Source organism: Gavia stellata, chromosome 27, assembly GCF_030936135.1.
Source record: "Gavia stellata isolate bGavSte3 chromosome 27, bGavSte3.hap2, whole genome shotgun sequence".
Classification (NCBI taxonomy): Eukaryota; Metazoa; Chordata; class Aves; order Gaviiformes; family Gaviidae; genus Gavia; species Gavia stellata.
This window is the reverse complement of record NC_082620.1, coordinates 1,733,934-1,761,902: the sequence shown is the minus strand read 5'-3', so window position 1 is coordinate 1,761,902 and position 27,969 is coordinate 1,733,934. Positions and strand designations below refer to the sequence as shown.

The 27,969-nt window shown below is 61.9% G+C and overlaps 1 protein-coding gene across 1 annotated transcript; it reads right to left on the bottom strand.

Moving 5' to 3' along the window:
- Nucleotides 1-1,353: 1,353 nt before the first annotated feature.
- CROCC (ciliary rootlet coiled-coil, rootletin) lies at nt 1,354-26,674 on the bottom strand. The gene is given in 37 exon segments (XM_059829837.1): nt 1,354-1,423; nt 1,499-1,657; nt 3,596-3,727; nt 4,273-4,431; nt 5,248-5,397; nt 5,482-5,679; nt 5,775-5,948; nt 6,047-6,219; nt 8,027-8,147; nt 8,233-8,360; nt 9,117-9,453; nt 10,445-10,612; nt 10,695-10,854; nt 13,320-13,558; nt 13,630-13,761; nt 14,324-14,458; nt 14,535-14,636; nt 14,758-14,909; nt 15,971-16,098; nt 16,182-16,375; nt 17,849-18,217; nt 18,798-18,942; nt 19,556-19,717; nt 20,429-20,628; nt 20,713-20,859; nt 21,058-21,153; nt 21,964-22,060; nt 22,135-22,341; nt 22,427-22,533; nt 23,360-23,525; nt 23,602-23,693; nt 23,778-23,861; nt 23,946-24,131; nt 24,975-25,085; nt 26,387-26,425; nt 26,428-26,505; nt 26,507-26,674. Coding segments are annotated over 37 exon segments (5,646 nt in total). The 3' UTR covers nt 1,354-1,372.
- Between the last annotated feature and the right edge of the window lie 1,295 nt (nt 26,675-27,969).

Genomic DNA, 27,969 nt, shown 5'->3' with positions numbered 1-27,969 from the left:
CTCTATATGGTGCAGTTCTCTTAGATAGCGCATGGTCTGGTTTTTACATAATGTGCAGCTCCCTTGCTAGTCTGTGTTCTTTTAGCAGTGTGCAGTTCTCTTCTATAGCGTGGCATTTACCCTATAGCGTAGCGTTTACCCTATAGCATAGCATTTACCCTATAGCGTAATGTTTACCCTATAGCGTAGCGTTTAGCGTGGGGCAATTTTCCAGTTCTCTTATAGAAAACAACCCGTTGCGTTGGTGGTTGGGGGATTTTCTCCCATTCTCTGGAGTTTCAGCTTTAGGAGACTGCCTGGAGCTTATAGAAAATAGTCCGGGGGGTGTCGTCCTCCCCCATCCCCTCCCCTCCCCGTGCTCAGGGCTGGGGGGGACACCAGGGATTCAGCTCAAACCCCCCCAAAAGCCTTAAAACAAGGAGAGGGAGGGCAGCAGCACCCCAAAAGGATGATGCTTAATGGTTCTGGTATAGTCCTGCAGCTCTCCTCCAAAGTGGTGGTGGTAAATAATAATAATTATTATTATTTATTGTTATTTAATATAAATTATTGTTATCTACCATCAATTTATTATTATTTTTATTTGTATTATTATTTGTTATTTTATCATTTATTATGTTATTATTTATTACTTTAATAACTTTAATATTTATTATTAATTTTTATTATTTATTTTTAATTTTTATTATTATTATGGGACCTGAATCAATCCTGGTGTCCCAACAGACACCCATTTTGGCCGTGTCCCCCCCGTCCCCCCCCCCCCCCCCCAAAAAAAGCCCCTCAGAGACTGCCAGTTTGGCTTTATCCACATTTAATAGTGCCAGAGCCGCGCTCGAAGCCCCCCACCTCCCCACCCATGCTTTTTCAGCTCGGCTCAGCTCCCCCCCGCGACCTCGGGCTGCCCCGTAGTAAAAAACCCTCAAACTCCAAAAATAGCGATATAAAAATCCCACTATTTGCAAAAAAAAACAAAAAACCACCAACTTGGAGTGGGTTTTTTGTTAGAAAAAGGGGAAAAACTGGGACCTGCTGGAGGAGCATCGTGTATTGGGGGGAAATAAATCAGGGGGCTTGGCCGGTGCCGAGATGGGGCTCTCCCGGCGCTAAAAATAAGTATTTCCACACTTTTTGTTAAAAATTGCAATAGAAAAATGGGAAAAAACACCCGTCGGGGCCCCAACCTGTATCAAAAACACACGAGCGTCGTCGTCTCGGCACTAAAGTGCAGCTTTTTGCTTGAGAAAAGGGAGCGACGAGACAAAAATGGGGGGGTTTGGTGGTTCTTTTTTTTGAGCACGGGGATGGGGACGGCTCCCCCCTCACCCGTGAGATGAGTTGCGCCGGTCTCTGCGGGTGTTGCAGCAGGGCCCTAAATGCTGGTGGGGTGACGGTGGAGCTCCTGCCCCTTCAGCAGCGCCATCTGCAATGGGGGGGGGGGGATGAAAGTGGGGGGGACCAGGGAGGGGACACCTCTCCGGGGTGTCACCCCCCTCACCTGCTCCTCCAGGCTGCGGTGGCGGTGGGCGCGTTCGCGAGGCTCCGGCGCCTGCTGGGCTTGGACCTGGGCGAGGCGCAGGCGATGCAGCTCCCGCCGCAGCTCCGGCGAGGGCTCGGGGAGAGGGGACTCGGGGTGCTCCTGCGCCGACACCTGCGCCTGGGGCAGGCGTCACCCCAAAACCGGGCACTGGGGCTGGGAGGAGCCCCGAAAAGAGCCCGGCACCAACATCCCTACAAACTGGGATGAGCCCAGCGCTGTCCCAGTGCAAGCACCAGCATCTCCCCAAGCTGGGGAGTACCCCAAAAAGAGCCCAGCACCATTCCCATACCGCCAAGCTGGGAAGCACCCCAAAAACAGCCCAGCACCATCCCAGTATAAGCACCAGCATCTTCCCAAGCTGGGCTGAGCCCCAAAAGGAGCCCAGCACCATCCCAGTGCAAGCACCAGCATCTCTCCAAGCTGGGAAGCACCCCAAAACCAGCCCCATCCCAGTATAAGCACCAGTATCTCCCCAAGCTGGGAAGCACCCCAAAAACAGCCCCATCCCAGCATAAGCACCAGCATCTTCCCAAGCTGGGCTGAGTCCCAAAAATGAGCCCAGCACCATCCCCATCTCTCCCAGCTGCGAAGCACCCCAAAAACAGTCCAGCCCAGTGCAAGCACCAGCATCTCCCCACGCTGGGAAGCACCCCAAAAGGAGCCCAGCACCCTCCCCATCCCTCCAAGCTGGGAAGCACCCCAAAAGGAGCCCAGCACCATCCCAGTATAAGCACCAGCATCTCCCTAAGCTGGGAAGCACCCCAAAAGGAGCCCAGCACCATCCCCATCTCTCCAAGCTGGGAAGCACCCCAAAACCAGCCCCATCCCAGTATAAGCACCAGTATCTCCCCAAGCTGGGAAGCACCCCAAAAACAGCCCCATCCCAGCATAAGCACCAGCATCTCCCCAAGCTGGGAAGCACCCCAAAAGGAGCCCAGCACCATCCCCATCCCTCCAAGCTGGGAAGCACCCCAAAAGGAGCCCAGCACCATCCCAGTGCAAGCACCAGCATCTCCCCAAGCTGGGAAGCACCCCAAAAGGAGCCCAGGACCATCCCCATACCGCCAAGCCGGGAAGCACCCCAAAAGCAGCCCCATCCCAGTATAAGCACCAGCATCTTCCCAAGCTGGGCTGAGCCCCAAAAGGAGCCCAGCACCATCCCCATCCCTCCAAACTGGGAAGCACCCCAAAAACAGCCCAGCCCCAGCCCAGTGCAAGCACCAGCATCTCCCCATGCTGCGAAGCACCCCAAAAATGAGACCAGTGCCACCCCAGTACAAGCACCAGCATCTTTCCAAGCCGGGATGAGCCCCGAACAGAGCCCAGCACCATCCTGCTGCACGCACCAGCATCTCTCCAAGCTGGGAAGCACCCCAAAAAGAGCCCAGCACCATCCCCATCCCTCCAAGCTGGGAAGCACCCCAAAAACAGCCCAGCCCCAGCCCAGTGCAAGCACCAGCATCTCCCCACGCTGCAAAGCACCCCAAAAAGAGCCCAGCACCATCCCCATCCCTCCAAGCTGGGAAGCACCCCAAAAGGAGCCCAGCACCATCCCAGTGCAAGCACCAGCATCTCCCCAAGCTGGGAAGCACCCCAAAAGGAGCCCAGGACCATCCCCATACCGCCAAGCTGGGAAGCACCCCAAAAGCAGCCCCATCCCAGTATAAGCACCAGCATCTTCCCAAGCTGGGCTGAGCCCCAAAAGGAGCCCAGCACCATCCCCATCCCTCCAAGCTGGGAAGCACCCCAAAAGGAGCCCAGCCCCAGCCCAGTATAAGCACCAGCATCTTCCCAAAATGGGATGAGCCCCTAAAAAAAAGAGCCCAGCACCCTCCCGGTGCAAGCACCAGCATCTCCCCACGCTGCGAAGCACCCCAAAAATGAGACCAATGCCACCCCAGTACAAGCACCAGCATCTTTCCAAGCTGGAATGAGCCCCTAACAGAGCCCAGCACCGTCCTGCTGCAAGCAATGAGTGCATCCAGCGGGGCAGGCAGCACCCATGGGTGCCACCGCCTGCACCCATCCCACCCAGGCTAGCAAAGGGTCACCCACCTGCAGCAGCTGAATGCGCTGCTGCGCCTCCGCCAACTCCCGCTCGGCCGTGCCCAGCGAGCGATGCAGCCGGCCCTTCTCCGCCGAGAGCCGCAGCGAGTCCTCCTGCGTCTGCAGCTTCTCCCGCTCCACCTGCCCCCCCGGAGAGGGACACAGAAACGGGGGTGCTGGGGGCTGCTTCGCACAGGCACCCACACCCTGCCCAGCTCCAGCGGGTAAAATATGTTTTTTTCATGTAAACATATATGTATTTCATATAAAATATGTATTTTACATTATATTTTACATATATATTACATGTAATATATATAATATATATAAAAATACATATAATATATATAAAAAACGATAATAGATAAAAACCATATATAATATATAAAAAACCATATATAATATATAAAAACCCATATATAATATATAAAACCCATATATAATATATAAAATCCCATATATTTTAAATGCATATAGACTCTATGCATAGTGGAGCATATAGATAAAGTATATTTTACGCTTAAAAAATAATAACGCGCTATAAATAAGCTGTTTTTCGGGCTTTGCATTTGATTTGCGCCCAGTCCTGGCACAACGGATGCATTTTTTCCTGTCCCCCCCCTGGGTGCGATGCTCCCCACGGGGCCAGCCCCAGGGGCACCCAAGGGTGCTGCCCACCGTCTCACCTTGTCCAGGGTCTTCTTCAGGGCGCTCTTGTCCTTCTCGAGGCGCAGGGCGACGCGCTCGGCCTCCCGCTTCTCCTCCTGCGCGCGGGTCAGGGCGCGCTGCAGGCTGCCCACCCGCTCCTGCAGCCCCCCACCTTCCTCCTGCCGCTGCCGCAGCGCCTGCGCCGGGGTGGGGGGTCAGCCATGGCCCCCACTATAGGCAGGGGCTGCAGGGGGGGCAAGGGGGTGCTGGAGCTATATGGGGGGTCTATAGGGTGATGCAGGGTGGGGGGTGAGCAAAGGATGCTGCATGGGGGGCAAAGGTGTGCAGGGTGCTGCATGGGGGCAATAGGGTGCTGGCGGGGGGGGGGGGGAGAAGGATGCAAGGGGCTTCATGGGGGGGCAAAAGGGTGCAGAGAGGCTGCATGGGGGCAATAGGGTGATGCAAGGGGTGGGGCAAAGGATGCTGCATGGGGGGGCAAAAGGGTGCTGGGGCTTTGGGGGGGTCCATAAGGTGATGCAAGGTGGGGGGGCAAAGGATGCTGCATGGGGGCAACAGGGTGCTGGGGGATGCAAGAGGGTGTAGGGGGGCTGTATGGGTGCAATAGGGTATGGGGGGGCTGTAAGGGTGCAATAGGGTATGGGGGTGCAATAGGGTATGGGGGGGCTGTATGGGTGCAATAGGGTATGGGGGGGGCTGTACGGGTGCAATAGGGTATGGGGGGGCTGTACGGGTGCAATAGGGTATAGGGGGGGCTGTATGGGTGCAATAGGGTATGGGGGGGGCTGTACGGGTGCAATAGGGTATAGGGGGGGCTGTATGGGTGCAAAGGGCTGCCAGGCAGCAAAAGGATGCCGGGGAGCTGCATGGGGGCCAAGGGTGCTGCCCAGGAGGGGCAAAAGGGCTCAGGGTGCTGCCCGAGGGCAAAGAATAGCGGATTTGGGGAGCCCCACCGCCACCCCCTGCCAGCGTGGGGTGCACCCACCCACCCTCACCTCCTGCTGCTGCCGGACCTGCGCCTCCAGCTCCTCCTTGCTGCGCTGCAGGGCCTCCTGCTCCTCCCGCAGCCCCCGCAGCTGCTCCCGCAGTGCTCCCTTCTCCTCCCGCGCCTCCGCCAGCGCCCGCCGGGCCACATCCAGCCCCTCCTGGGATGGGTGGGAAGGAAACGACACCCAGGGTCACCCCCAAGCAAAAGCACCCCGGTGTCACCCTAGGGTGCTCGCTCCCACCTGGAGCGCCCGGCGGTCAAGCTCGCCGGCGGCCAGGGCGCTTTGGAGCTGCAGCAGCCGCTCGTGGACCGCGGTGCCATCGGCCAACGCCGCCGTTGTGCTCGACGCATCGTCCTTCGAGCCACTGTCCGCCAACGCCGCGCTCAACCGCTCCACCGCCAGCTGCAAAGCGCCGGCGCGCTGCTCGCTCTCCGCTAGCTACACCCCAAAAACGATAGCAAAATTAAGTATAATCATTAAAACAAAAATAAAAATCCACGCAATGGGGATTTTAGAGGAATTTGAGCCGTTACCTGTTTCTGGAGCAGCTCAGCACGATCCTGCATCGCCCGCGCCTCTGCTTGCCGCTCGCCCAGGGCTAGCCGTGCCCGTTGCAACTCGCCCTCCAGCACCCGCTGCTGCAGCTCCAGGCGGGTGCTCCGGCTCTCCGCCACCTCCAGCCGCCGCTTGGTATCCTCCAGTTTGGCCTCGCCGGCTCGTGCCGCGCTCATCCTCTCCTGCAAGGCACCGGCTGGCTGGCACGGAGCAGTCAGGGATGGGGGCAGGATCCAGTCCCCCCCATGGCGATGCCCACCTGGGTGGCTCGGCGCTCGCCCTCGGCGGCGTGCAGGCTCCGTTCCAGCGCCGTCACCTTCTCCCGCAGCGCCCGCCGCTCCCGCTCGCCCTGTCGCAGCGTCTCCTCCTGCAGCAGCAGCGTGGCCTGGGTGCTGCTCAGCTCCCCGCCACCGCTGCGACGCCCTGCCGGAGCCACCCCGATGGTCACCCACCTTATAGAGGCGTGCACGGGGGCGATACAGGGGACGCAGAGGGGCTTTACCCATTTTATTGGGGTTTTTGGGGATGCACAGGGGGGTTACCCATTTTATTAGGGTTTTTGGGGATGCACGGGGGCTTTTACCAGTTTTATTGGGGTTTATGGGGGATACAGGAGGGTTTACCAGTGTTTATGGGGGATGCACAGGGACTTTTACCAGTTTTATTGGGGTTTATGGGGGATGCACGGGGGCTTCTACCAATTCTATTGGGGTTTATGGGGGATGCAGGCATCTTTTATCAGTTTTACTGCGGTTTATGGGGCAAGCACAGGGGGTTCACCAGATTTATTGGGGTTTTTGGGGATGCACAGGAGCTTTTACCAGTTTTATTGGGGTTTATGGGGGATGCACAGGGGCTTTTACCAATTCTATTGGGGTTTATGGGGGATGCAGGCATCTTTTATCAGTTTTACTGCGGTTTATGGGGCAAGCACAGGGGGTTCACCAGATTTATTGGGGGTTTTGGGGATGCACAGGAGCTTTTACCAGTTTTATTGGGGTTTATGGGGGAGGCAGGGGTCTTTTATCAGTTTTACTGTGGTTTATGGAGCAAGCACAGGGGGTTCACCAGATTTATTGGGGTTTTTGGGGATGCACAGGAGCTTTTACCAGTTTTATTGGGGTTTATGGGGGATGCACGGGGGCTTTTACCAATTCTATTGGGGTTTATGGGGGATGCAGGCATCTTTTATCAGTTTTACTGCGGTTTATGGGGCAAGCACAGGGGGTTCACCAGATTTATTCGGGTTTTTGGGGATGCACAGGAGCTTTTACCAGTTTTATTGGGGTTTATGGGGGAGGCAGGAGGGTTTACCAGTGTTTATGGGGGATGCACAGGGGCTTTTACCAGTTTTATTGGGGTTTATGGGGGAGGCAGGGGTCTTTTATCAGTTTTACTGTGGTTTATGGAGCAAGCACAGGGGGTTCACCAGATTTATTGGGGTTTTTGGGGATGCACAGGAGCTTTTACCAGTTTTATTGGGGTTTATGGGGGATGCACGGGGGCTTTTACCAATTCTATTGGGGTTTATGGGGGATGCAGGCATCTTTTATCAGTTTTACTGCGGTTTATGGGGCAAGCACAGGGGGTTCACCAGATTTATTCGGGTTTTTGGGGATGCACAGGAGCTTTTACCAGTTTTATTGGAGTTTATGGGGGAGGCAGGAGGGTTTACCAGTGTTTATGGGGGATGCACAGGGGCTTTTACCAGTTTTATTGGGGTTTATGGGGGAGGCAGGGGTCTTTTATCAGTTTTACTGGGGTTTACAGGGCAAGCATGGGGGGTTCACCAGATTTATTGGGCATTACAGGGGATGCGTGAGGCATTTACCAGTTTTACTGGGTTTACAGGGGATCCATGGGGGGGGGTTTACCAGTTTTACTGGGGTTTATGGGGCTTGCACGGGGAATTTACCAGTTTTACTGGGATTTATAGGGAATCTATAGGGGCATTTACCAGTTTTACCGGGGTTTACTGGGCACGAATAGGGTTTTTACTGGGGTTCACGGGGTTTGCATGTGAGGTTTTACCAATTTTACCGGGATTTTAGGGTCGTGCATGGGGGAAATCCCAGCGAGCATCCTGCAGTCCCAGGCACCATTGTCACCACCGCCCCCGTGCCTCAGTTTCCCCAAAAGCCCCCGCTTGCTGGTGAGGCTCCAGCACAGGACAAATCACCCCAAATCCCATGATCTGGAGGGGATGCACCCCAAAAAACACCCCCATCACCTTCCTCGCTCTCAGCCACCAGCTTCTGGAGCTGCTGCGCCCGGGCATCGGCGCTGTCCCGCTCCTCCTCCGCCTCCGCCAGCCGCCGGCCCAGGCTGCCCACCTGCACCCGCAGCTCCTCCTGCGGCAAGAAAACGGGGCGAGAAAATGGGGTGAGAAAGGGGCTTTTTGGGGACGATGGGGAGGGAAGGGGAAGGAAGGTGTACCCGTTCCCGCTGCGCGTCCTGCAGCTCGCGCAGGAAATCCCGCAGGGCCGCCCGCACCGCCTCGGGCTCGGTCGCTGCATCGGGGTCCGGGGACGAGCCAGGGCTCCCCGACCCCTCGGGTCCCCCACCTGTATAGGGACAAACTGGGTGACATTGGGACAATGGGGCGCAGCACCCAAGGGAGGACCGCAAGCGGCAGTGGGATGCACCCATGGGATGGGGAGGACCCCCAGGGATGTAAGAGACGGAGCAATGCGGTAGGGGGGACCCTCCAGGGACACAGGGGATGGAGCAATAGGGTATGGGGGACCCCCAGGGATGGAGCAATGGGGTGATGGGGGACCCACAGGGATGGAGCAATGGGGTGATGGGGAACCCCAGGGATGCAGGGGATAGAGCAATGGGGTGATGGGGGACCCCAGGGATGCAGGGGATAGAGCAATGGGGTGATGGGGGACCCCAGGGATGCAGGGAATGGAGCAATGGGGTGATGGGGGACCCCCAGGGATGGAGCAATGGGGTGATGGGGAACCCCAGGGATGCAGGGGATAGAGCAATGGGGTGATGGGGGACCCCAGGGATGCAGGGGATAGAGCAATGGGGTGATGGGGGACCCCAGGGATGCAGGGAATGGAGCAATGGGGTGATGGGGGACCCCCAGGGATGGAGCTATGGGGTATGGGGAACCCCAGGGATGCAGGGGATGGAGCAATGGGGTGATGGGGGACCCCCAGGGATGGAGCAATGGGGTGATGGGGATGCAGAGGATGGAGCGATGGGATATGGGGGACCCCCAGGGGTGCAGGGAGTGGAGCACTGCAGCAGGATGCATCCCCTTCCCCTAAGCAAGGGACGGGGCACCGGGTGTCCCCAGGGACTCTCACCCTTGCCCGGGGAGCCGGCCCGTGCCCGGCCGATGCCCATGGTACGGCGTAGGGCGGACTGGATGCCTCCCAGGCGGGTTTCGGCAGCCCGGCGCAGCGCCTCGCCGCGAGCCAGCTCGGCTTCCAGCCCCTGCGCCCGACCCTCAGCCGCACTCAGGCGCAGGCTCAGCTCGGCCGCTTCGCCCCGCGCCGCCTCCACCTTCAGCTGCAGGTTGCGGGCATCGGCCAGCAGCTTCTTCTCGTTGCCGCGAGCCTCCTCCAAGCTGCGGGCCAGGTCCTTCTCCCGCTGCCGAAATTCGCCCTCCGCCTCCGACAGCCGCCGCTGCAGGTGTTGGAGCTGGGGAGGGAGCAGAAAGGGGGTGATGGGGAGAGGTGGGGTGCAGGGTGTGGAGGGATGGGTGATGGGGTGCAAGGGATGGAGCACAGGGTGATGGAGATGCGAGAGAGGGAGCGATGGGTATGGGTGACCCCCAGGGATGCAAGAGACGGAGCAATGGGGTGATGGGGATGCAGGGAAGGGAGCAATGGGGTATTGGGGACCCCCATGGATGCAAGGGATGGAGTAATGGGATATGTGGGAGCCCCAGGGATGGAACAGTGGGGTATGGGGGACCCCCATGGATGCAAGGGATGGAGTAATGGGATATGTGGGAGCCCCAGGGATGGAACAGTGGGGTATTGGGGACCCCCATGGATGCAAGGGATGGAGTAATGGGATATGTGGGAGCCCCAGGGATGGAACAGTGGGGTATGGGGGACCCCAGGGATGCAGGGAACACAGCAACAGGATGATGGGGGACCCCCCCAGGGATGCAGGGGATGGAGCAATAGGATGATGGGGGACTCCCAGGGATGGAGCAATGGGGTATGGGGGACCCCCAGGGATGCAGGGGATGGAGCAATGGGGTGATGGGGATGGAAGGGCTGGAGCAACAGGGTGATGAGGACTCCCAAGGATGCAAGGGGATGGGGTGGTGGGGACAGCCGGGGACACCAGGCTCAGAGCAAGGGGCAATGGGGGTGCAAGGGACCCCCAGGGATGCAGGGCAGAGAGCAAAGGGCGATGGGGACATAGGGGACTGAGCGGTGGGGTGACGGGGACACCCAGGGACATGGCATCAAGCAATGGAGTAGCAGGGACACCCAGGGACAGAGGATACCACTTATGGGGCCATGGAGATGCTTGGGGACAGCAGGCACCGAGCTATGGGGTGAGGGGACGGGGACATCTGGGTATGGCAGGGTACCAAGCTGTGGGGTGACAGGCACACTTTGGGATGCGGGACACCAAGCAACGGGGCACTGGGGACGCTCAGGGACCCCTCCACCTCCTTCCTGGCGGCCTCCGTGCCGGCCTCGCTCTCCGCCACCTTCTGCCTGAGGCCGAAGGCTTCACGGCGGCTCTCCTCCTCCCGCTGCTCCTCCAGGGCCATGCGCGCCTGCAGCTCGCCCACCTCCTTGCTCCTCTTGCTGTTCTCGCTGTCCAGATCCTTCACCTGCCCAAGGAGGAGACGGCGGCGGCTTGGGGGCACCCCAAATGGGTGGGGGAGTCCCCGTCATCCTCCTCCTCCTCCTCACCTGCCGGCGCAGCTCCTGCAGCTCGCGGCGGGCATCGAGGCGGGCGCGCTCCAGCTCCCGCAGGGTTGCCCGCAGCTCTTTCACCTCCCGGTCGGCCGCTGCCCGCCCGTCCTCCACCAGCGCCAGCCGCTGCTCCTTCTCCTCGCTGGCACGCTTCAAGCTGTGGGAGAGGGGAGAAGGAGCTGGTGTCACCCCCCCAGGGGCATCGCCCTGGCCCCGAGCATCGCCCCATCCCCGGCATCGCCCCGAGCATCACCCCATCCTGAGCCAGCCCCCGTCCCAAGCATCCTGCTCCAAGCCATCCCCAGCCCAGGCATTCCCCCCATCCCTGAGCACTCCCCCCCACCTCGGGCACCCCCTCCCAGGCATCACCCCATCAGGGCAGCCCCCACCCTGAGCATTGCCACCCCAAACATCCCCGCTGTCCCCCAGCATCCCTATCTAAGGCATGGCCCCTTCCCAAGCTCCTCTCGTATCTCATGTACTGAGCATCCTACCCAGTGCATTCCTCCCAGCCCCAAACCTCATCCCCTTGTCCCGAGCATCACCCTGACCCAGACCATCATCCTCCAAGGCATCACAACATCCCCTGCATCTCCCAACTTGAGCATCCCTGTGTCCCAAGGGTGACACCTTGTCCCAAGCATCACCCCGACCCTGAGCTTAACTCTCCAAGGCATCGCACCATCCCATGTATCTCGAGCATCACCCTTATCCTGAGCATCACACCATCCCCTGCATCTCCCAATTTGAGCAACCCTGTGTCCCAAGCATCACCCCGACCCTGAGCATCGCCCTCCGAGGCACTGCACCACCCCATGCAAGTCCCGGCTTGGACATCCCCTTGTCCCGAACATCGCCCTCCAAGGCATCACCCCATCCCCTGAATCTCCCAATTTGAGCACCCCTGTGTCCCAAGCATCAGCCCGATCCTGAGCGTAACTCTCCAAGGCATCACACCATCCCCTGCATCTCCCAATTTGAGCATCCCCTTGTTCCAAGCATCACCCCAACCCTGAGCATCGCCCTCCAAGGTGCTGCACCACCCCATGCAAGTCCCAACTTGGGCATCCCCTTGTCCCGAGCATCACCCTTGTCCCGAGCATCGCCCCATCCCCTCCACCTCTCAACTTGGGCACCCCCTTGTCCTGAGCATCACCCTTATCCTGAGCATCACCCTCCAAGGCATCGCACCATCCCCTGCATCTCCCAATTTGAGCACCCCTGTGTCCCAAGCATCACCCTGACCCTGAGCATCGCCCTCCGAGGCGCTGCACCACCCCATGCAAGTCCCAGCTTGGACATCCCCTTGTCCCGAACATCGCCCTCCAAGGCATCACCCCATCCCCTGAATCTCCCAATTCGAGCACCCCTGTGTCCCAAGCATCACCCCGACCCTGAGCATCGCCCTCCGAGGCGCTGCACCACCCCATGCAAGTCCCGGCTTGGACATCCCCTTGTCCCGAACATCGCCCTCCAAGGCATCACCCCATCCCCTGAATCTCCCAATTTGAGCACCCCTGTGTCCCAAGCATCACCCCGATCCTGAGCGTAACTCTCCAAGGCATCACACCATCCCATGTATCTCTTGAGCATCACCCTTATCCTGAGCGTAACTCTCCAAGGCATCACACCATCCCCTGCATCTCCCAATTTGAGCATCCCCTTGTTCCAAGCATCACCCCAACCCTGAGCATCGCCCTCCAAGGTGCTGCACCACCCCATGCAAGTCCCAACCTGGGCATCCCCTTGTCCCGAGCATCACCCTTGTCCCGAGCATCGCCCCATCCCCTCCACCTCCCAACTTGGGCACCCCCTTGTCCTGAGCATCACCCTTATCCTGAGCATCACCCTCCAAGGCATCGCACCATCCCCTGCATCTCCCAATTTGAGCACCCCTGTGTCCCAAGCATCACCCCGACCCTGAGCATCGCCCTCCGAGGCGCTGCACCACCCCATGCAAGTCCCAACTTGGGCATCCCCTTGTCCCGAACATCGCCCTCCAAGGCATCACCCCATCCCCTGAATCTCCCAATTCGAGCACCCCTGTGTCCCAAGCATCACCCCGATCCTGAGCGTAACTCTCCAAGGCATCACACCATCCCATGTATCTCTTGAGCATCACCCTTATCCTGAGCGTAACTCTCCAAGGCATCACACCATCCCCTGCATCTCCCAATTTGAGCATCCCCTTGTTCCAAGCATCACCCCAACCCTGAGCATCGCCCTCCAAGGTGCTGCACCACCCCATGCAAGTCCCAACTTGGGCATCCCCTTGTCCCGAGCATCACCCTTGTCCCGAGCATCGCCCCATCCCCTCCACCTCTCAACTTGGGCACCCCCTTGTCCTGAGCATCACCCTTATCCTGAGCATCACCCTCCAAGGCATCGCACCATCCCCTGCATCTCCCAATTTGAGCACCCCTGTGTCCCAAGCATCACCCCGACCCTGAGCATCCCCCTCCAAGGCACTGCACCACCCCATGCAAGTCCCAACTTGGGCATCCCCTTGTCCTGAGCATCGCCCTTGTCCCAAGGATCGCCCTCCAAGGCATCGCCCCATCCCCTCCATCTCCCAACTTGGGCATCCCCTTGTCCCGAGCATCCCCTGACCCTGAGCGTCACCTGATGCGCTCGCCCTCGGCACGCCGCAATGCCGCCCGCAGCTCCTCATTGGAGCGCCGCAGGGCCTCCTTCTCCCTCGCCTCGTCTCCCAGGGCCCGGCGTGCCTCCTGCGCCTGCCGCTGCTGCGCTTCCCGGCCCTCCCGGCTCTCCCGGGCCTCCCGCTGCGCCTCCAGCAGCTCCCGCCGTCCCGCTGCCCGCACCTCCGCCACCAGCCGCAGCTGCGCCCGCGCCTCCTCCGCCTGCGGCGGGGTGTCCGGGGTTTAGCGGGGACATTTTGGGGGGGGTGGGAAGGTGTTTGGGGGGGGTTCACCTCCCGCAGGGCACTGTCCCGCTGCTTGGCCGCCGCCGTCGCTTGGTTGCGGAGAGTCTTCGCCTCCCGCTCATGGGCCACTGCCGTCTCCTCCGCCTGCGCCCGCAGGCTGCGCAGCTCCGCAGCCAGGCTCTGCGGGGATTGGGGGGGGCACACAGAGCCCTGAGCCCCAATCCCCGGCGGTGTGGGGGTCCCGCGGGGGGGATTGCAATGGGGATGGTGAAGGGATGGGGATACGGATGCTCAGGTACCACACCCCAGGGATGGGGATACGGAGCTCGGGTACCACATCCCAGCATCCCCGTTGCCAGAGGGATGCAGTGGGGAGGTGGTTGCAATTGGGAGGGGTGCAAGAAGGGGGGTCATTGGGGGGGGGCTTCAAACAGTGGAAGGTGTAGTGGGGGGGCTTGCAAGGGGATGGTGAGCCTCAGGCATTGGGGGATGTAATAGGGGGGACGCCCAGGCATTAGGGGCTTGCAATGGGGGGGGCATAGGGGATGCCCATGCATGGGGATACGCAATGGGGGGGACACGGGGGACACCCAGGCACGGGGCGGGGGGGCTGCAATGGGAGGGAATGCTTAGGCATGGGGATTTGCAACGAGAAGGGACGCCTGGGCACGAGGGCTTGCAGTGGGGGACACATGGGGCTCTGCGCCATTCTGGGGGGGTCCCAGGACCCCCACCCCCCCACCTGCTCCTTCTCCTGGTGGCCAGTGACCTCTCGCCGCTGCTGCTCGAGCTCGGCCGTGGCCTCGGCCAGGCTCCGCTGCAGCCGCGCCAGCGTCTCGGCCAGCGCCGCCCTCTCCTCTTCCTGCAGCGCCAGCGCCTGGGGGGGAACACGGCTCAGCCCCGGGCGGGGGGACACTGGAGATGGGACAGGAGGGGACATCGGGGCCACCCACCTGCTGCTTCTCGCTCTCGCGCTGCCGCTGCGTCGCCGCCAGCTCGGCCGCCAGCTCCTCCTGCTCCCGCGCCAGCCGGCCCCGCTCGGCCTCCAGCTCCTCCTGCCCCCCGCAACGATCAGCGTCGCATCCCAAGAATCAGCGTCGCATCCCAAGAATCAGCATCGCACCCCAAAAATCAGCATCGCACCCCAAGAATCAGCATCCCCCACCCAACGCCCACCTTCTCACGCTGGAGGCGGTCGAGCTCACCGCGGTGCGCATCGCGGGCGCTCTGCAGGGCCACCGTCACCGCCGCCGTCTCGGCGGCCGCCACCGCTTGCCGCCGGGCCTGCAGCTCCCGCTCCCGTTCCAGCCGCGCAGCACCCAGCTCGGCTGCGGGGACACGCACCCCCACCCCCCAGTCGCGGTCAGTGGGAGGGCAGTGTGGGTGTGGGTTAAGTGACAGGAGCGGGGACGTGGGGGGGACACGGTGGCGGAGGGTTTGTTGTGACCCTGTTGCAGGGGGATGGGGACGGATGGGGGGACGGGGATGAAGATGGGGTTGAAGATGGGGTTGAAGATGGGGTTGAAGATGGGGTTGAAGATGGGGTTGAAGATGGGGACGGGGAGGGACGGGGATGAGGAGGGACGGGGATGGATGGGGGTGAGGATGAGGATGGACGGGGATGGATGGGGGTGAGGATGAGGATGGATGGGGATGGGGGTGAGGATGAGGATGGATGGGGATGGGGGATGGGGGTGAGGATGAGGATGGATGGGGATGGGGGATGGGGGTGAGGATGAGGATGGATGGGGATGGGGGATGGGGGTGAGGATGAGGATGGATGGGGATGGGGGTGAGGATGAGGATGGGGAGGTTTAAGGATGGAAGGATGGGGATGGGGGTGAGGATGAGGATGGGGAGGTTTAAGGATGGAAGGATGGGGATGGGGGTGAGGATGAGGATGGGGAGGTTTAAGGATGGAAGGATGGGGATGGGGGTGAGGATGAGGATGGGGAGGTTTAAGGATGGAAGGATGGGGATGGGGGTGAGGATGAGGATGGGGAGGTTTAAGGATGGAAGGATGGGGATGGGGGTGAGGATGAGGATGGGGAGGTTTAAGGATGGGGTGAGGGTGAGGAGGGATGGGGACGAGGGTGAGGGTGAGGAGGGATGGGGACGAGGGTGAGGGTGAGGAGGGATGGGGACAGGGGTGAGGGTGAGGAGGGATGGGGCTGAGGATGGATGGGGGTGAGGGTGAAGATGAGGATGGATGGGGGCGGGGATGGATGGGGGTGAGGGTGAAGATGAGGATGGATGGGGGCGAGGATGAGGATGAAGATGGGGAGGTTTAAGGATGGAAGGATGGGGAGGTTTAAGGGTGGGGAGGAGGAAGGATGGGGATGGCCGTGGTGATGGGGACAGACTGGGGGGCTGGGGGTGGACCCCTCACCCTCCAGCGCCTCCTTAGCCTGGAGCAGGATCCGGCCTTCGGCCTCCAGCTGCTGGTTGCGGGTGTCGAGCTGGGCCAGCCGCTGCTGCAGCTGGAAGATGCTGCTCTCCAGCCCCTCCTTCTCCGACCTGCCGGAAGGCCGCCAGCCATGCTGCTGAAACCCGGGATCCGGGTGGGAGGGAGACACCCTCACACCCCCGCTGGCACCCACCTGAGCCCAGCCGCCTCCTGGGCCTGATCCTGGCCGTGGCGCTGGGCGGCGGCGAGCTGGACGGCCAGGCTGGCCCCCTCCTTGGCCAGTCCCTCGCGGGCCCGGCTGAGCCGCAGCAGCTCGCCCCGCAGCCGCTCCTGCTCGCCCCGCGCCTGCGCCAGCGCCTCGCCCGCCGCGCTCTGCTCCTGCACCGCCTGCGGGGCGCGGGGGTCGGCGGCATCCCCGCCGCCCAGTCACCCCAGGCATCCGCCATGGCCCTCCCAGTCACCCCACGCATCCTCCCAGTTACCCCATGCATCCTCCCAGTTAGTCCATGCACCCTTCCCATCATTCCCAATTGCCTTGTGCACCCTCCCCATCCCTCCCAGTTGCCCCACGCAGCTTTCCAGCTCCCATGCACCCTCCCCACCCATCCTCCCAGTTGACTTGTACAGCCTCCCCATCCCTTCCAGTTACCCCATGCACCCTCCATGGTACTCCCAGTTAGCTTGTGCACCATCCCAGTTACCCTGTTCATCCTCCCCATCCCTCCCAGTTGCCCCATGCACCTTCCCAGTTACCCCATGCACCCTCCCCATCACTCCCAATAGCCCCGTGCCCCCTCCCCATCCCTCCCAGTGGCCCCATGCACCCTCCGTACCCCTCCCAGTTACCCCGTGCCCCCTCCCCACCCCTCCCAGTCAACCCCTGCACCCTCCCAGTTACCCCATGCACCCTCCCCATCACTCCCAATAGCCCCGTACCCCCTCCCCACGCCTCCCAGTTGCCTCGTGCCCCCTCCCAGTTATCCCGTGCACCCTCCCAGTCACCCCCAGCACCCTCCCCATCCCTCCCAAGTTGCCCCCTGCACCATCCCAGTTGCCCCCTGCACCCTCCCCATCCCTCCCAGTTGCCCCCTGCACCCACCCAGTTGCCCCGTGCCCCGTCCCCATCCCTCCCAGTCGCCCCCTGCACCATCCCAGTTGCCCCCTGCACCCTCCCCACCCCTCCCAGTTGCCCCCTGCACCTTCCCAGTTACCCCATGCACCCTCCCCATCGCTCCCAATAGCCCCGTGCCCCCTCCCCATCCCTTCCAATTGCCCCGTGCACCCTCCCAGTCACCCCTTGCACCCTCCCAGTTGCCCCGTGCCCCCTCCCAGTTACCCCATGCACCCTCCTCATCGCTCCCAATAGCCCCGTGCCCCCTCCCCATCCCTTCCAATTGCCCTGTGCACCCTCCCAGTTGCCCCGTGCACCCTCCCTACCCCTCCCAGTTACCCCATGCACCCTCCCCACCCCTCCCAGTCGCCCCCTGCACCATCCCAGTTGCCCCGTGCCCCCTCCCCACCCCTCCCAGTTGCCCCCTGCACCTTCCCAGTTACCCCATGCACCCTCCCCATCGCTCCCAATAGCCCCGTGCCCCCTCCCCATCCCTTCCAATTGCCCTGTGCACCCTCCCAGTTGCCCCGTGCTCTCTCCCCACCCCTCCCAGTCACCCCCTGCACCATCCCAATTGCCCCCTGAACCCTCCCCACCTCTCCCAGTTGCCCCATGCACCTTCCCAGTTACCCCATGCACCCTCCCCATCGCTCCCAGTTGCCCCATGCCCTCTTCCCCATCCCTCCCAGTTGCCCCATGCACCCTCCCAGTCACCTCCTGCCCCCTCCCCACCCCTCCCCATCACCCACCTGCTCCAGGTGCTGGCGCAGGCGCAGGTGCTGGCCCCGCAGCACCCGCAGCTCTGCCCGCAGCCCCCGGCAGCCCTCCTCGGCCGCCCTGCGTGCCCGCTCCAGGCCCTGCCGCTCGGCCGCCCCGGCCCGTCGCCCGCGCTCCAGCCGTCCCCGCAGCAGCGCCAGCTCCTGCCCGAGCTCCCGCGTCCGGCTGCGGCCGCTCTCCCGCTCCTCTTCCAGCCGGGCCAGGGTTCGGCTCAGCTCCGTCTTCTCCCGCGCCAGCCCGGCCGCCAGCTCGCTCGTCTTGGCCAAGGCATCCCGCAGCCGGGCTTCCTCCGCCTGCGCGGCACGCTGCGCCGCTGCCAGCTCCCCGCAGCTCCCCTGCGCCTGCCGGGACGGCCCGGGTGCGATGAGTTGGCCGGAGTCTGCGTCATGCCTGCGCCGCTGCAGCACCCAGCGCAGGGGGGCACCCAGTGCATGGGCTGAGCCTGTTGCTTAGGGTTGCGCCTGCTGCATGGGCGGCGCCTGGTGCAGGAGTTGCACCCGCTGCATAGGGATGCACCCACTGCATGGGGGGCACCCAGTGCATGGGCTGAGCCTGTTGCTTAGGGGTTGCACCTGCTGCATGGGCGGCACCCGCTGTATATGGGGTGGGGGAGCCTGCTGCATGGGGGTTGCACCCTCTGCATGGGGTGGCACCTGCTGCATGGGAGGGGTGGCACCCACCGCAGAGGGGGCTAAGCCTGATACATGGGGGGGGTGCACCTGCTGCTGGGGGTTCACCCACTGCATAGGGGTGCACCCACTCCGTAAGAGAGGTCGCACCCACTGCATAGGGGGTGCGCCCAGTGCAGGGGGGATTAAGCCTGATGCACGGGGGGGTGGCACCCACTGCTTGGGGTTGCACCTACTGCACAGGGGTGCACCCGCTGCAGGGGGGTGAAGGGCTGGGTATCGGGGGACCCACCTTGCCCAGCGCCTCAGCCAGCGCCTCCCGCTCGCCCCGCGCCACCTCGGCTTCCAGCGCCGCCCGGCTCAGCGCCTCCCGCGCCTCCAGCAGCTCCCGCTGCACCCCTGCCCGCTGCGCCTCCAGCTCCTCCACCTGCTGCTGGCTGCCAGCACCCATGGGGGGCACCCATGGGGAAAGGGGGGGGTTGCAGCACCCACTATTTTGCAGCACCCACTTGGGGCAGGGGATGCAGCACCCGCTATTTTGCAGCACGCATTTGGAGAGGGGGATTGCAGCACCCACTTGGGGGGTGGCAGCACCCACTGAAGTTTTGCACCCCACCCGTTGGAGGGGTGGCAGCACCCACCTGGAAGGGGACCTGGCAGCACCCACCTTAGGAGGGGGCTTTGGGGACCCACTTGGGGGGGGGGTTGAAGCACCCACTGAGATTTTGTAGCACCCAGTTGGTGGGGAGAAGCTGCAACACCCAATCTGGTGGGAGGGAAGAGGCTGCAGCACCCACATCGGGGTGGGGGGGTGTTCAGGGGACCCACTTGGGGGGGTTTCAGGGGACTCGCTGAGATTTTGCAGCACCCACTTGGTGGGGGGCGTGCAGCACCCAGTTAGTGGGGGTGGAGGGGTTGCAGCACCCAATTGGGGGGGGGCAAGGTGGCAGCACCCAGATTTGGGGGGAGGTTGCAGGGGACCCACTGGGATTTTGCAGCACCCACTATCTCATGGCACCCACTATCTCGCAGCACCCACCCGTCCCCCACCTGCGCTCCAGCTGCTGGCGGGCAGCCTCGGCGGCGCGGGCGGCCTCGTCGCGGGCGTCTTCCAGCCCCTCGCCCCGGCGCTGCAGCTGCGCCCGCTCCTGCTGCAGGGCACCCGCCCGCTGCTGCTCCCCCGCCAGCGCCTCCTCCGCCCGCAGCCGCTCCCTGCCGGACAGACGGACGCAGGTGGGCAGGCGGACACGGATGGACGGACGCGGGTGGGTGTGCCGGGATGGAGGGATGTGCAGGGATGCGCATGGATGGACAGGCAGAGATGAATGCGTAGGGATGGATGGACAGACAGACAGGGCAGGATGCACAGGGACAGACAGACGGACATGGTGAGGCAAGGAGGGATAGATAGATGGACAGGCAAGCAGGATGCATGGGGATGAACGTGCAGGGATGCATGCATGGACAGACGGAGAGGCCAAAATGCCCAGGGATGGACGCACAGAGAGGGGAGGGTGTGCAGGGACAGATGGACAAACAGACAGGCCAGGGGGATGGACAGACAGACAAGCCAGGATGCGTGGAGACAAACGGACATGCAGGAACACACAGCGAGAGATGCGAAGGGATAAAGGGACAGACAAACAGGCCAGGATGCGCAGGGACAGACGGACACATGAGGGGGCGGGGGAAAGCTGGATGGACGGACGGACAGTCTGGCCAGGATGCAGGGGGATGGATGTGCAGGGACACACGGGGATGGACAGACAGACAGACACGCAAGGATGCAGAGGGACAGACGGACGCACAAGGATGCAAAGGGACAGACGGATACACAAAGATGCAAGCGCAGGGACAGCCACAGAGTGACGGACGGAGCTTGGGACAGACGGACGGAGCTTGGGACAGACGGACGGAAGGTACCTGCGCAGGACCTCGGCCTCAGCGCGCAGGCAGGCCACCTCGTGCAGGGCCTCATCCTGCGCCCGCCGGCAGCCCCCGGCCTCGGCGCTGAGCTGCTCCAGCCGCTGCTCCAGGGTCCCCAGCCGCCTCTCGCTGTCCCCCAGCTCCCGCCGCAGGCTCCCGGCCACCTCCCGGCTGGCCTCCGCCTGGCTCCGGGCGTCCTGGGAGGGGGGACAAGGCGGGGGTCAGCCTTCATCATCCTCATCCTCATCATCCTCATCATGCTGCAGCCCCCCGGCGCTCACCTGCAGCTGGAGGTGGCGGCGGCGCAGGGCGGCGTGCACGGCGGTGACGGCGGCGCTGGGTGAGAGGCTGCGGCGAGGGGACGCAGGGGGACACGGGGGGGACTCCGGGGGTGGCGGCGGCTGCTCGGGGTCATCCGCCAGCACCGCCTGTGAAGGGAGGGAGGGAGCCCCTGTGTCACCGAGGGGAAACTGAGGCAGGGGAGGGGGGAACTGAGGCAGGGGAGGGGGGAACTGAGGCAGGGGAGGGGGGAACTGAGGCAGGGGAGGGGGGAACTGAGGCAGGGGAGGGGGACCCCCTTGGCTGCAGGGGTTGGGGCAGAGGGGGGAGCAGGGAGCCCCCAGCACCTGGGTAACATCCTGCAGCGTCTGACGGAGCAGCTCCACCTCTGAGCGCAAGGCCTCCACCTCCGCCGGCGATGGCTCCTGGGCGCGCGAGGCCTCCTGCAAAGCCCGTCGGCGCAGCGTCAGGTGCGGCCGGCAGGCATGGTGCGTCGGTCAGCATCATGCCCTGCCATGCATCAGGCATTGCACCCCAGCATGCATCACACCCCGGCGTGCATCGTGCAGCACACCCTGGCATGCATCACACCCCAGGGTGCATCGTGCATTGCACCCTGGCATGCATCACACCCCAGGGTGCATCGTGCATTGCACCCCAGCATGCATCACGCCCTGGCGTGTATCATGCAGTACACCCTGGCACGCATCACGCTCCGGTGTGCATTGTGGCTCGGCGTGCATCATATATCGCACCCTGGTGCATGTTGTGTGCCACGCGGCACCAGAATTTGGCACGCGTCATGCCCCGGTGTGCATTGTACCCTGGTGTGCACTGCACCGCGGCACACCTCATCCGTCGCACCCCAGCGTGCAGCCCAGTCCAGTGTGCATTGCATCCAAGCATGCACCACACTCTGGTATGCACCGTGCATCGTGCCCTGGCATGCATCTTGCATCACTCCCCGGTGTGCATCACAGCTCAGCATGCTCCTGCGTGCATCGCACCCTGGTATGCATCACGCATCATGCTCTAGCATGCATCACAGCTCGGTGTGCATTGCACCTCCCGGCTTGGAGGGCATCGTGCCCCACCACGCACTGCAACTTGGCATGCACCCCGCTCCGGTATGCATCGTGCATTGCGCCCCAGCATGCACCACAGCTTAGCATGCACCCTGCCGCAGCGTGCATCCTTGCACCCCCCGGCTCAGCGCGCATCCCACCCCAAAACTCATCACGCCCTGCGCTCACCAGGTTTTGCAGCTGCAGGGTCAGCGCCTCCACCGCCCGCTCCTTCTCCCCGTCCTCAGCCCGCAGGCGCTCCAGGGCCGCCGCCAGCTCCGACAGCCTGCGACGAGACACCGGGCAGCAGCGGGTCCCCACCCTGGCACCCATCCCCTGCGACCCACCCCACCCCGGTACCTGGCACTGAGGGCGGTTTTTTCCAGGTCGGCATCCCGCGCCCGTGCCGCCAGCTGCTCCTCCAGCTGCGCCAGGCGCATGGCCTGCTTCTCCCGCGCAGCGCCAGCCTGGCTCTCGGCCAGCCGCAGGTTGGCAGCCAGGTGAATGCAGGCGGCATGGGCAGCCCTGCCCGCCCGCGACGCCTCATGGCTCAGCTCCGATAGATCCCTGCGGTGGGAGATGCGGGATTGGAGGTGGTGGTCCTTGGGGACCTCCAGGGACAACCCCGCGGGACCACCCCCCTGCCCCGGACCTCTCGGTGGTGGCTTTCATCTCCCCGAAGTGACGCCTGAAGGCCACCACCTGCCTCCACAGGGTCAGGAGTCGGCTGTGCTCGTTGCTGAAGTAGGTGTTGAAAGACTGCCCGTGGGACGGAGCGGCGTTGGTCCCGGCGTGGTGGTGGTGGGGTCCCTCCCCATGCAGCCACCTCCGCCTTGCAGCCCCCCAGCCCTCCGGGCAGCATCCCCACCTCCCCTGGCCCCCCATCCCTCTCCCTTTGGTCCCCAAATCTCTGTGCACCGTCCCCCATGTCCGCACCCGTCGCCCTCGCGGTCCTCCACAGCCAGCAGCCCCCACCCCAATTCCCTTCCACCCTGCACGGAGAGGGATGGGGGATGCATCCTCCTGCCTCACATCGCCCTCCCAGCACATGCCACATTCCCTGCACCCCCAAATTCTTCGCTGCGCAACAGCCCCCACAGCCCCGCATCCCTCCCCGCAGCCTTGCATCCCTCCCTGCATCCCCACATCCTCACATCCCTCCCTGCATCCTTTTCCATGCCACATCCCTGCAACCCTCTGCCTTGCGTCGCCCTCGCATCATGTGCTGCATCCCCTGCACCCCCAAATTCTTCTCCGTGCATCACCTCCCATGGCCCCGCATCTCTCCCCAGCGGTCCTGCATCCCCTTCTGTGCCGCATCCCTGCATCCCCCTGCCTCGCATCGCCCTCCCAGCACATGCCGCATCCCCTGCACCCCCAAATTCTTCTCTGTGCAACAGCCCCCGTGGCCCCACATCCTTCCCGATGGTCCTGCATCCCTCCCAGTGATCCTTCATCCCTCCCCGCATCCCTTTCCATGCCACACGCCCGCATCCTTCTGCCTCGCATCCCTCTCCCCGCCACCTCCCGTCCTGCTCCTTGCCGCATCCCCAGGCCCCTCCACATCCCCGGGGCTCCCCCAAACCTCCTCCTCGCGCCTCCACTCCGCCTCCCGCTGCTCCAGCTCATCCCGCGCCCGCGCCCAGTCGGCCGTCAGCTTGCGGATGTCCTCGCTCAGCGCCGCGTTGGCCACGTTGGCTTGTTCCAGCTGTTCCCGCAGCATCGAGTTCACCTGCACCAGGCTGCTGCTCCTGGGGTGGGGGGGTCACACACGGCCGGAGCATTATCCCGGGGGGGTCCCGCAGCTCCCCAGGGACCCCCGCTCACCTCTGTTGCTCCTCTTCCAGCCGGATCAGGGCGTTCTCCAGCTCGTTGCTGCTCTCCTCCTCTGGCTGCGAGCCGCTCGCATCTAGCTGGCTCTGCGGGGACAACAGCCCGCTCACCGTCACCCCAATTTGGGGGGGGGGTCAGGGCAGAGGGACCTCCCCAAACCCATCCCTCACCGTCAGCCTCTCCTGCTCCAGCTCCGTCGCCTTCTCCAGCAGCTGCTGCTCCACTTCGCCGCATTTCTTCTTATACTGCAACACCTGGGTGGAGGAGATAGGGTGGGTGACACTGGAGCCGGGGAGGGTGTCCCCAAAACGTCCCCGTGTCCCCCGGGAAGGATTTACCTTGGCTTGGAGCTTCTGCACCAGCTGGGCTTGCCGCTGCTGGCCCTCCTGGTACGCCTGCAGCTTGCGCTTGTAGGCGGCTTGTTCCTCCTCCAGCAGCCGCCGCAGCTCGATGTTGTGCTGCGCCAGGCTCCGGCTCTCCGCTGCCTCCCGCTCGCCCGTCTCCAGCCGCAGGGTTTGCTCCAGCTGGGATGGGATGCGGGAAGTCCTGGGACACCATCCCACCGCCACGCATCGGGATGTTAAACCTGCCCCTCCCCAGCACCCACCGAGCATCCTCCAACTTGACACACAACACCCCATCCCGGACAAAGCCATCGCTTTGGGGTGGTCCTACAGCAAACCCCCACACGGCCGAAGCTGAGACCCCCCCAAATTCTGCATCCCCCCCCTTCGCATGCACAGAGTGGGGATGAATAGGAAAATTTGGGGGTGCTTTTAAAAATAACCCAACTTTGAATCTGGAGTTCAGCAAAGCCCCATCCTGCGTTGCACGGGATTAGCTGATGGGTAAAGGATCCTCAGGCTCAGGGGTGGCGATTCCCCTTGGGGTATTTTCCTGATATTTGCTTTTTTTTTTTTGTAAATAAATAGCCACAGAGGGGCTGCCCCCCAAAAAACCCGGCAGCCCCTCGATTCGGGTCTCCCCAGGAGCCACGTTCAGCATCTGGCTGCTGCCCAAAGCCCTTTTCAATTCCCCCGTTGCCACGGGAAAGGGATGCAAAAGGCGAAGGATGCCAACAGGGGGGTCTCCGCTTCCCGAAAAGCAGCAGGATAAATAAAATAGGGAGGGGGGGGGGGGCGGGGGATGCTTTGTGCATCCTGCAGGACAAGCCCCGGCAAGCCGGAACAGGTCCGGACACGGCACTGAAATTCCAGTCACCGGGACGTTGCAAGATGCCGCAGCATCTCCTGCTCCAAGCATGGGGAATGCAAAGGTTACGGCTTGCATCGCCTTGATTTTGGGGTGAAAATGGGTGGTTTGGGGTGAAAATGGGTGGTTTGGGGTTAACCCAGTTGGCGACTTACCCGCTCGCTGATGGCGTTGTACTTGATGGCCAACTCATCACGCTCGGCCCGGCTCTGAGCCAACAAGTCCTCGACGCGCGATAGCTCCTGCTGCAGGATGCGGTTCTCCTCCTGGAGGGACAGCAGCGAGGACATGGCCCCCGCGACGGCTGCTGCGGGACGGGGACGGGGCTCAGGCCGGCTCCGGACAGCAGCGGGATGGGGATCCAGCCCCGGGATGGGGATCCGGCCCCGGGATGGGGCCAAGATGCCCTTTGCAGCCAAGAGCTGCTTTGTTCCTTCGGCGGGGAAGGGGGCTGGGCTGAGCCTTCCCCACGCGCTCGGCCGAGGCCACGAAAAGCATTCTTCCCCCCCACCAGCTGCAAATGCTGCGCCCCGTGCAACTCGGACATGCTGAGCGGCACGGTTTGCAGCGGCAAAACTGCTGCAGGTTTGTGTTTGCAAGTGCAAAACCATTGCAAATGTGTCTTCGCAGCGGCAAAATTGCTGCAGATTTGTGTTTGGAATTGCAAAACCACTGCAAATGTGTCTTTGCAATGGCAAAACTGCTGCAGATTTCTGTTTGCAATGGCAAGACCGCTAGAAATTTGCAGTTGCGATCACAAAAACCACTGCAGGTTTGCAGCTGCGATCCCGAGCGCGCTGCAGGTTTGCAGCTGCGATCCCAAGCGCGCTGCAGGTTTATTACTGCAATTGCAAAACCGCTGCAGATTTGCGTTTGCTATCACAAAACTGCTGCAGATTTGCATTTGCAGTTGCAAACCCGCTACAAATGTGTGTTTGCAACCACAAGAGCGCTGCAGGTTTATAGCTGCAATCACAAAACCGCTGCGCGTTCACAGCTGCAATTGCAAGACTGCTGCGCATTTGCAGTTGCAATGGCAAACTGCTACAGAATAGTCTGCAACTGCAAGACTGCTGCAGATTTATAGTTGCAATCACAAAACTGCTGCGGATTTGAAGTTATGATCAGAAGACCACTGTAGATTTGCAGCTGCGATTGCAAGAGCGCTGCAGATTTATAGTTGTTGCAATCATATAACCGCCGCAGATTTATAGTTGCAGTCGCAAGACTGCTGCAAATTTGTCTTTGCGATCGCAAAGCCACTGCAGGTTTACAGTTGCAATTGCAAAACCGCTGCAAATCCGCCGTTATGATCGCAAAACCGCCGCAAATTTGCGCTTGCGATGACAAAACTGCCGGTGCAATCGCAGAACCGCCGCAGGTTTGCATTTTGCCATCACAAAAGCGCCGGTTGCGCTCGCAAAAACCCGCTGCAAAAGTGCCCTTTGCAATCGCAAACCCGCCGCCCCCCCTCTGCCGCCGTGGCTCCGTGGCCGATCCCGCGAGAGCAGCCACCAGTTCCCGCTGCGGTGGGGGGGAGAACGACGACACCCACCTCAACCACAGCCTCCACCGTGGGCTCCGCTTCACTCATGGGCTCCCCAAGGGGGGTCCGCCGAGCCCTGCGCACCCCCTTCCCGCGGCCTCCTTGCTCCCAAGCCCCTTCCTGGGATTTTTTTGGGGCTCCGTTTGGGCTCGTCGCCTGCAAGCGGAAAGCGGATGCGTGGTTGGGATTAACCCGAAATCCTCGCCTTCCCCTCCCGGCGTGACGGGGGGACCGGGGACCCTCCTCTTCCTGGCTGCCTCGGGGGTCCCAACGCAACCGGCGAGGCCGCGAGCAGCAACATTTTAGCATCCACCGCCAAAAATACCACCGGATATTCCCCCGGCCAAGCAGGGCTTTGGAAATAAAAACAACCAACAAGGCTCTTGGCGAGAGGGGAACGAGCAAAATAAAGGAAAATATAAAAAAATAGCAGTGCCCGGCGCTTCCCCGTGCCCAAAATCGGTGGAAATGTGCTTACTTTGCTGAGCTGTCCCCCCCCAGGCAGGATGGTGCTGGCTCCCACCGGGGAAAGGAGCTCCTTGGAGAGAGTAAGCCAGCCCTTTCGTTAAATCCTGGCCCGCGTTAAGCTCATTAAAGCCCAGGGGTTTGCTCTGGCAGGAAAAGCCTTGGGGTGGAGCGTGCCAGGGTTGCTACGAGGCAAAGCGGCATTAAACAAACCCCCGGGGATGCGTCCCCCCTGTGCCGCAGCCCCCGCAGCCCCCCTGGGGCAGCAAATTTTACCCCCTGGGGTAATTAAGGATTTTTTACCCCCTGGGGTAATTAAGGATTTTTTGCCCCCACCCCAGCAGGGAAAGCCATCGGTAAATCCCCAACCCAAGCTTAAAATCCCCCGTGCTGGGGGCTGGAGGCATCCCCGCTCCCAAAATAAACCACGGATCTGACCCCAAGCCACCCCCCGGAGGGGGTGGGAGTCTCCCAGCCGCTCTCTTCCCAACCCCGCAGCCCGGGAAAGCGCCCTTTCTCCTCCCCAAGAGCCGCGGATTAACGGCGAGGGGGAGACGGCGCTGGTGCGAGTAGACAGGATTGAGGATTTCCGGCGTCTCGAGTCCCTCCGGCCAAGCGGAAGGTGCATCGAGGCTCCCCCCAGGGTGTTGGAGATGCAAGAAAACTCATTTTCCGCCCCCCGCACCATTTCTTTCCTTACCTTCCCCTCCCGGAGTCCTTCACAACCATAAAACCACTGCTAAGCAACAAGCGTCTGTTCTGCTTCGCCGTCCGACAGTCTCCTCAACACCAGCAAGGAGGGGGAACCACAAAAACTCATCACAGCCCCTCCGAGCTCACACGGGGCAGGGGGTAAAATCTGTATTTGGCATCAAAACCATTTTATTATTCGCTTTGAAGTGTTACATCTCTCACCTGGGTTTGCACGCTCACTGCCAGGCACAGTTAAGCTCTGAAACCAAAATGCTCGTCATCCAGTTGGAAATGGAAATAATAAAAATCCGAGGCACTGAAAAAAATAAGCAGGACTTCGTACACTGAAAGGCCTTAATATAAATAGGTAAGAAAATATTTATTTGTTTAAAGAGGAATCTCAACCCCAGCTCTGTCAAAGAGACCGACTCCGTTCTGTCCTTCAT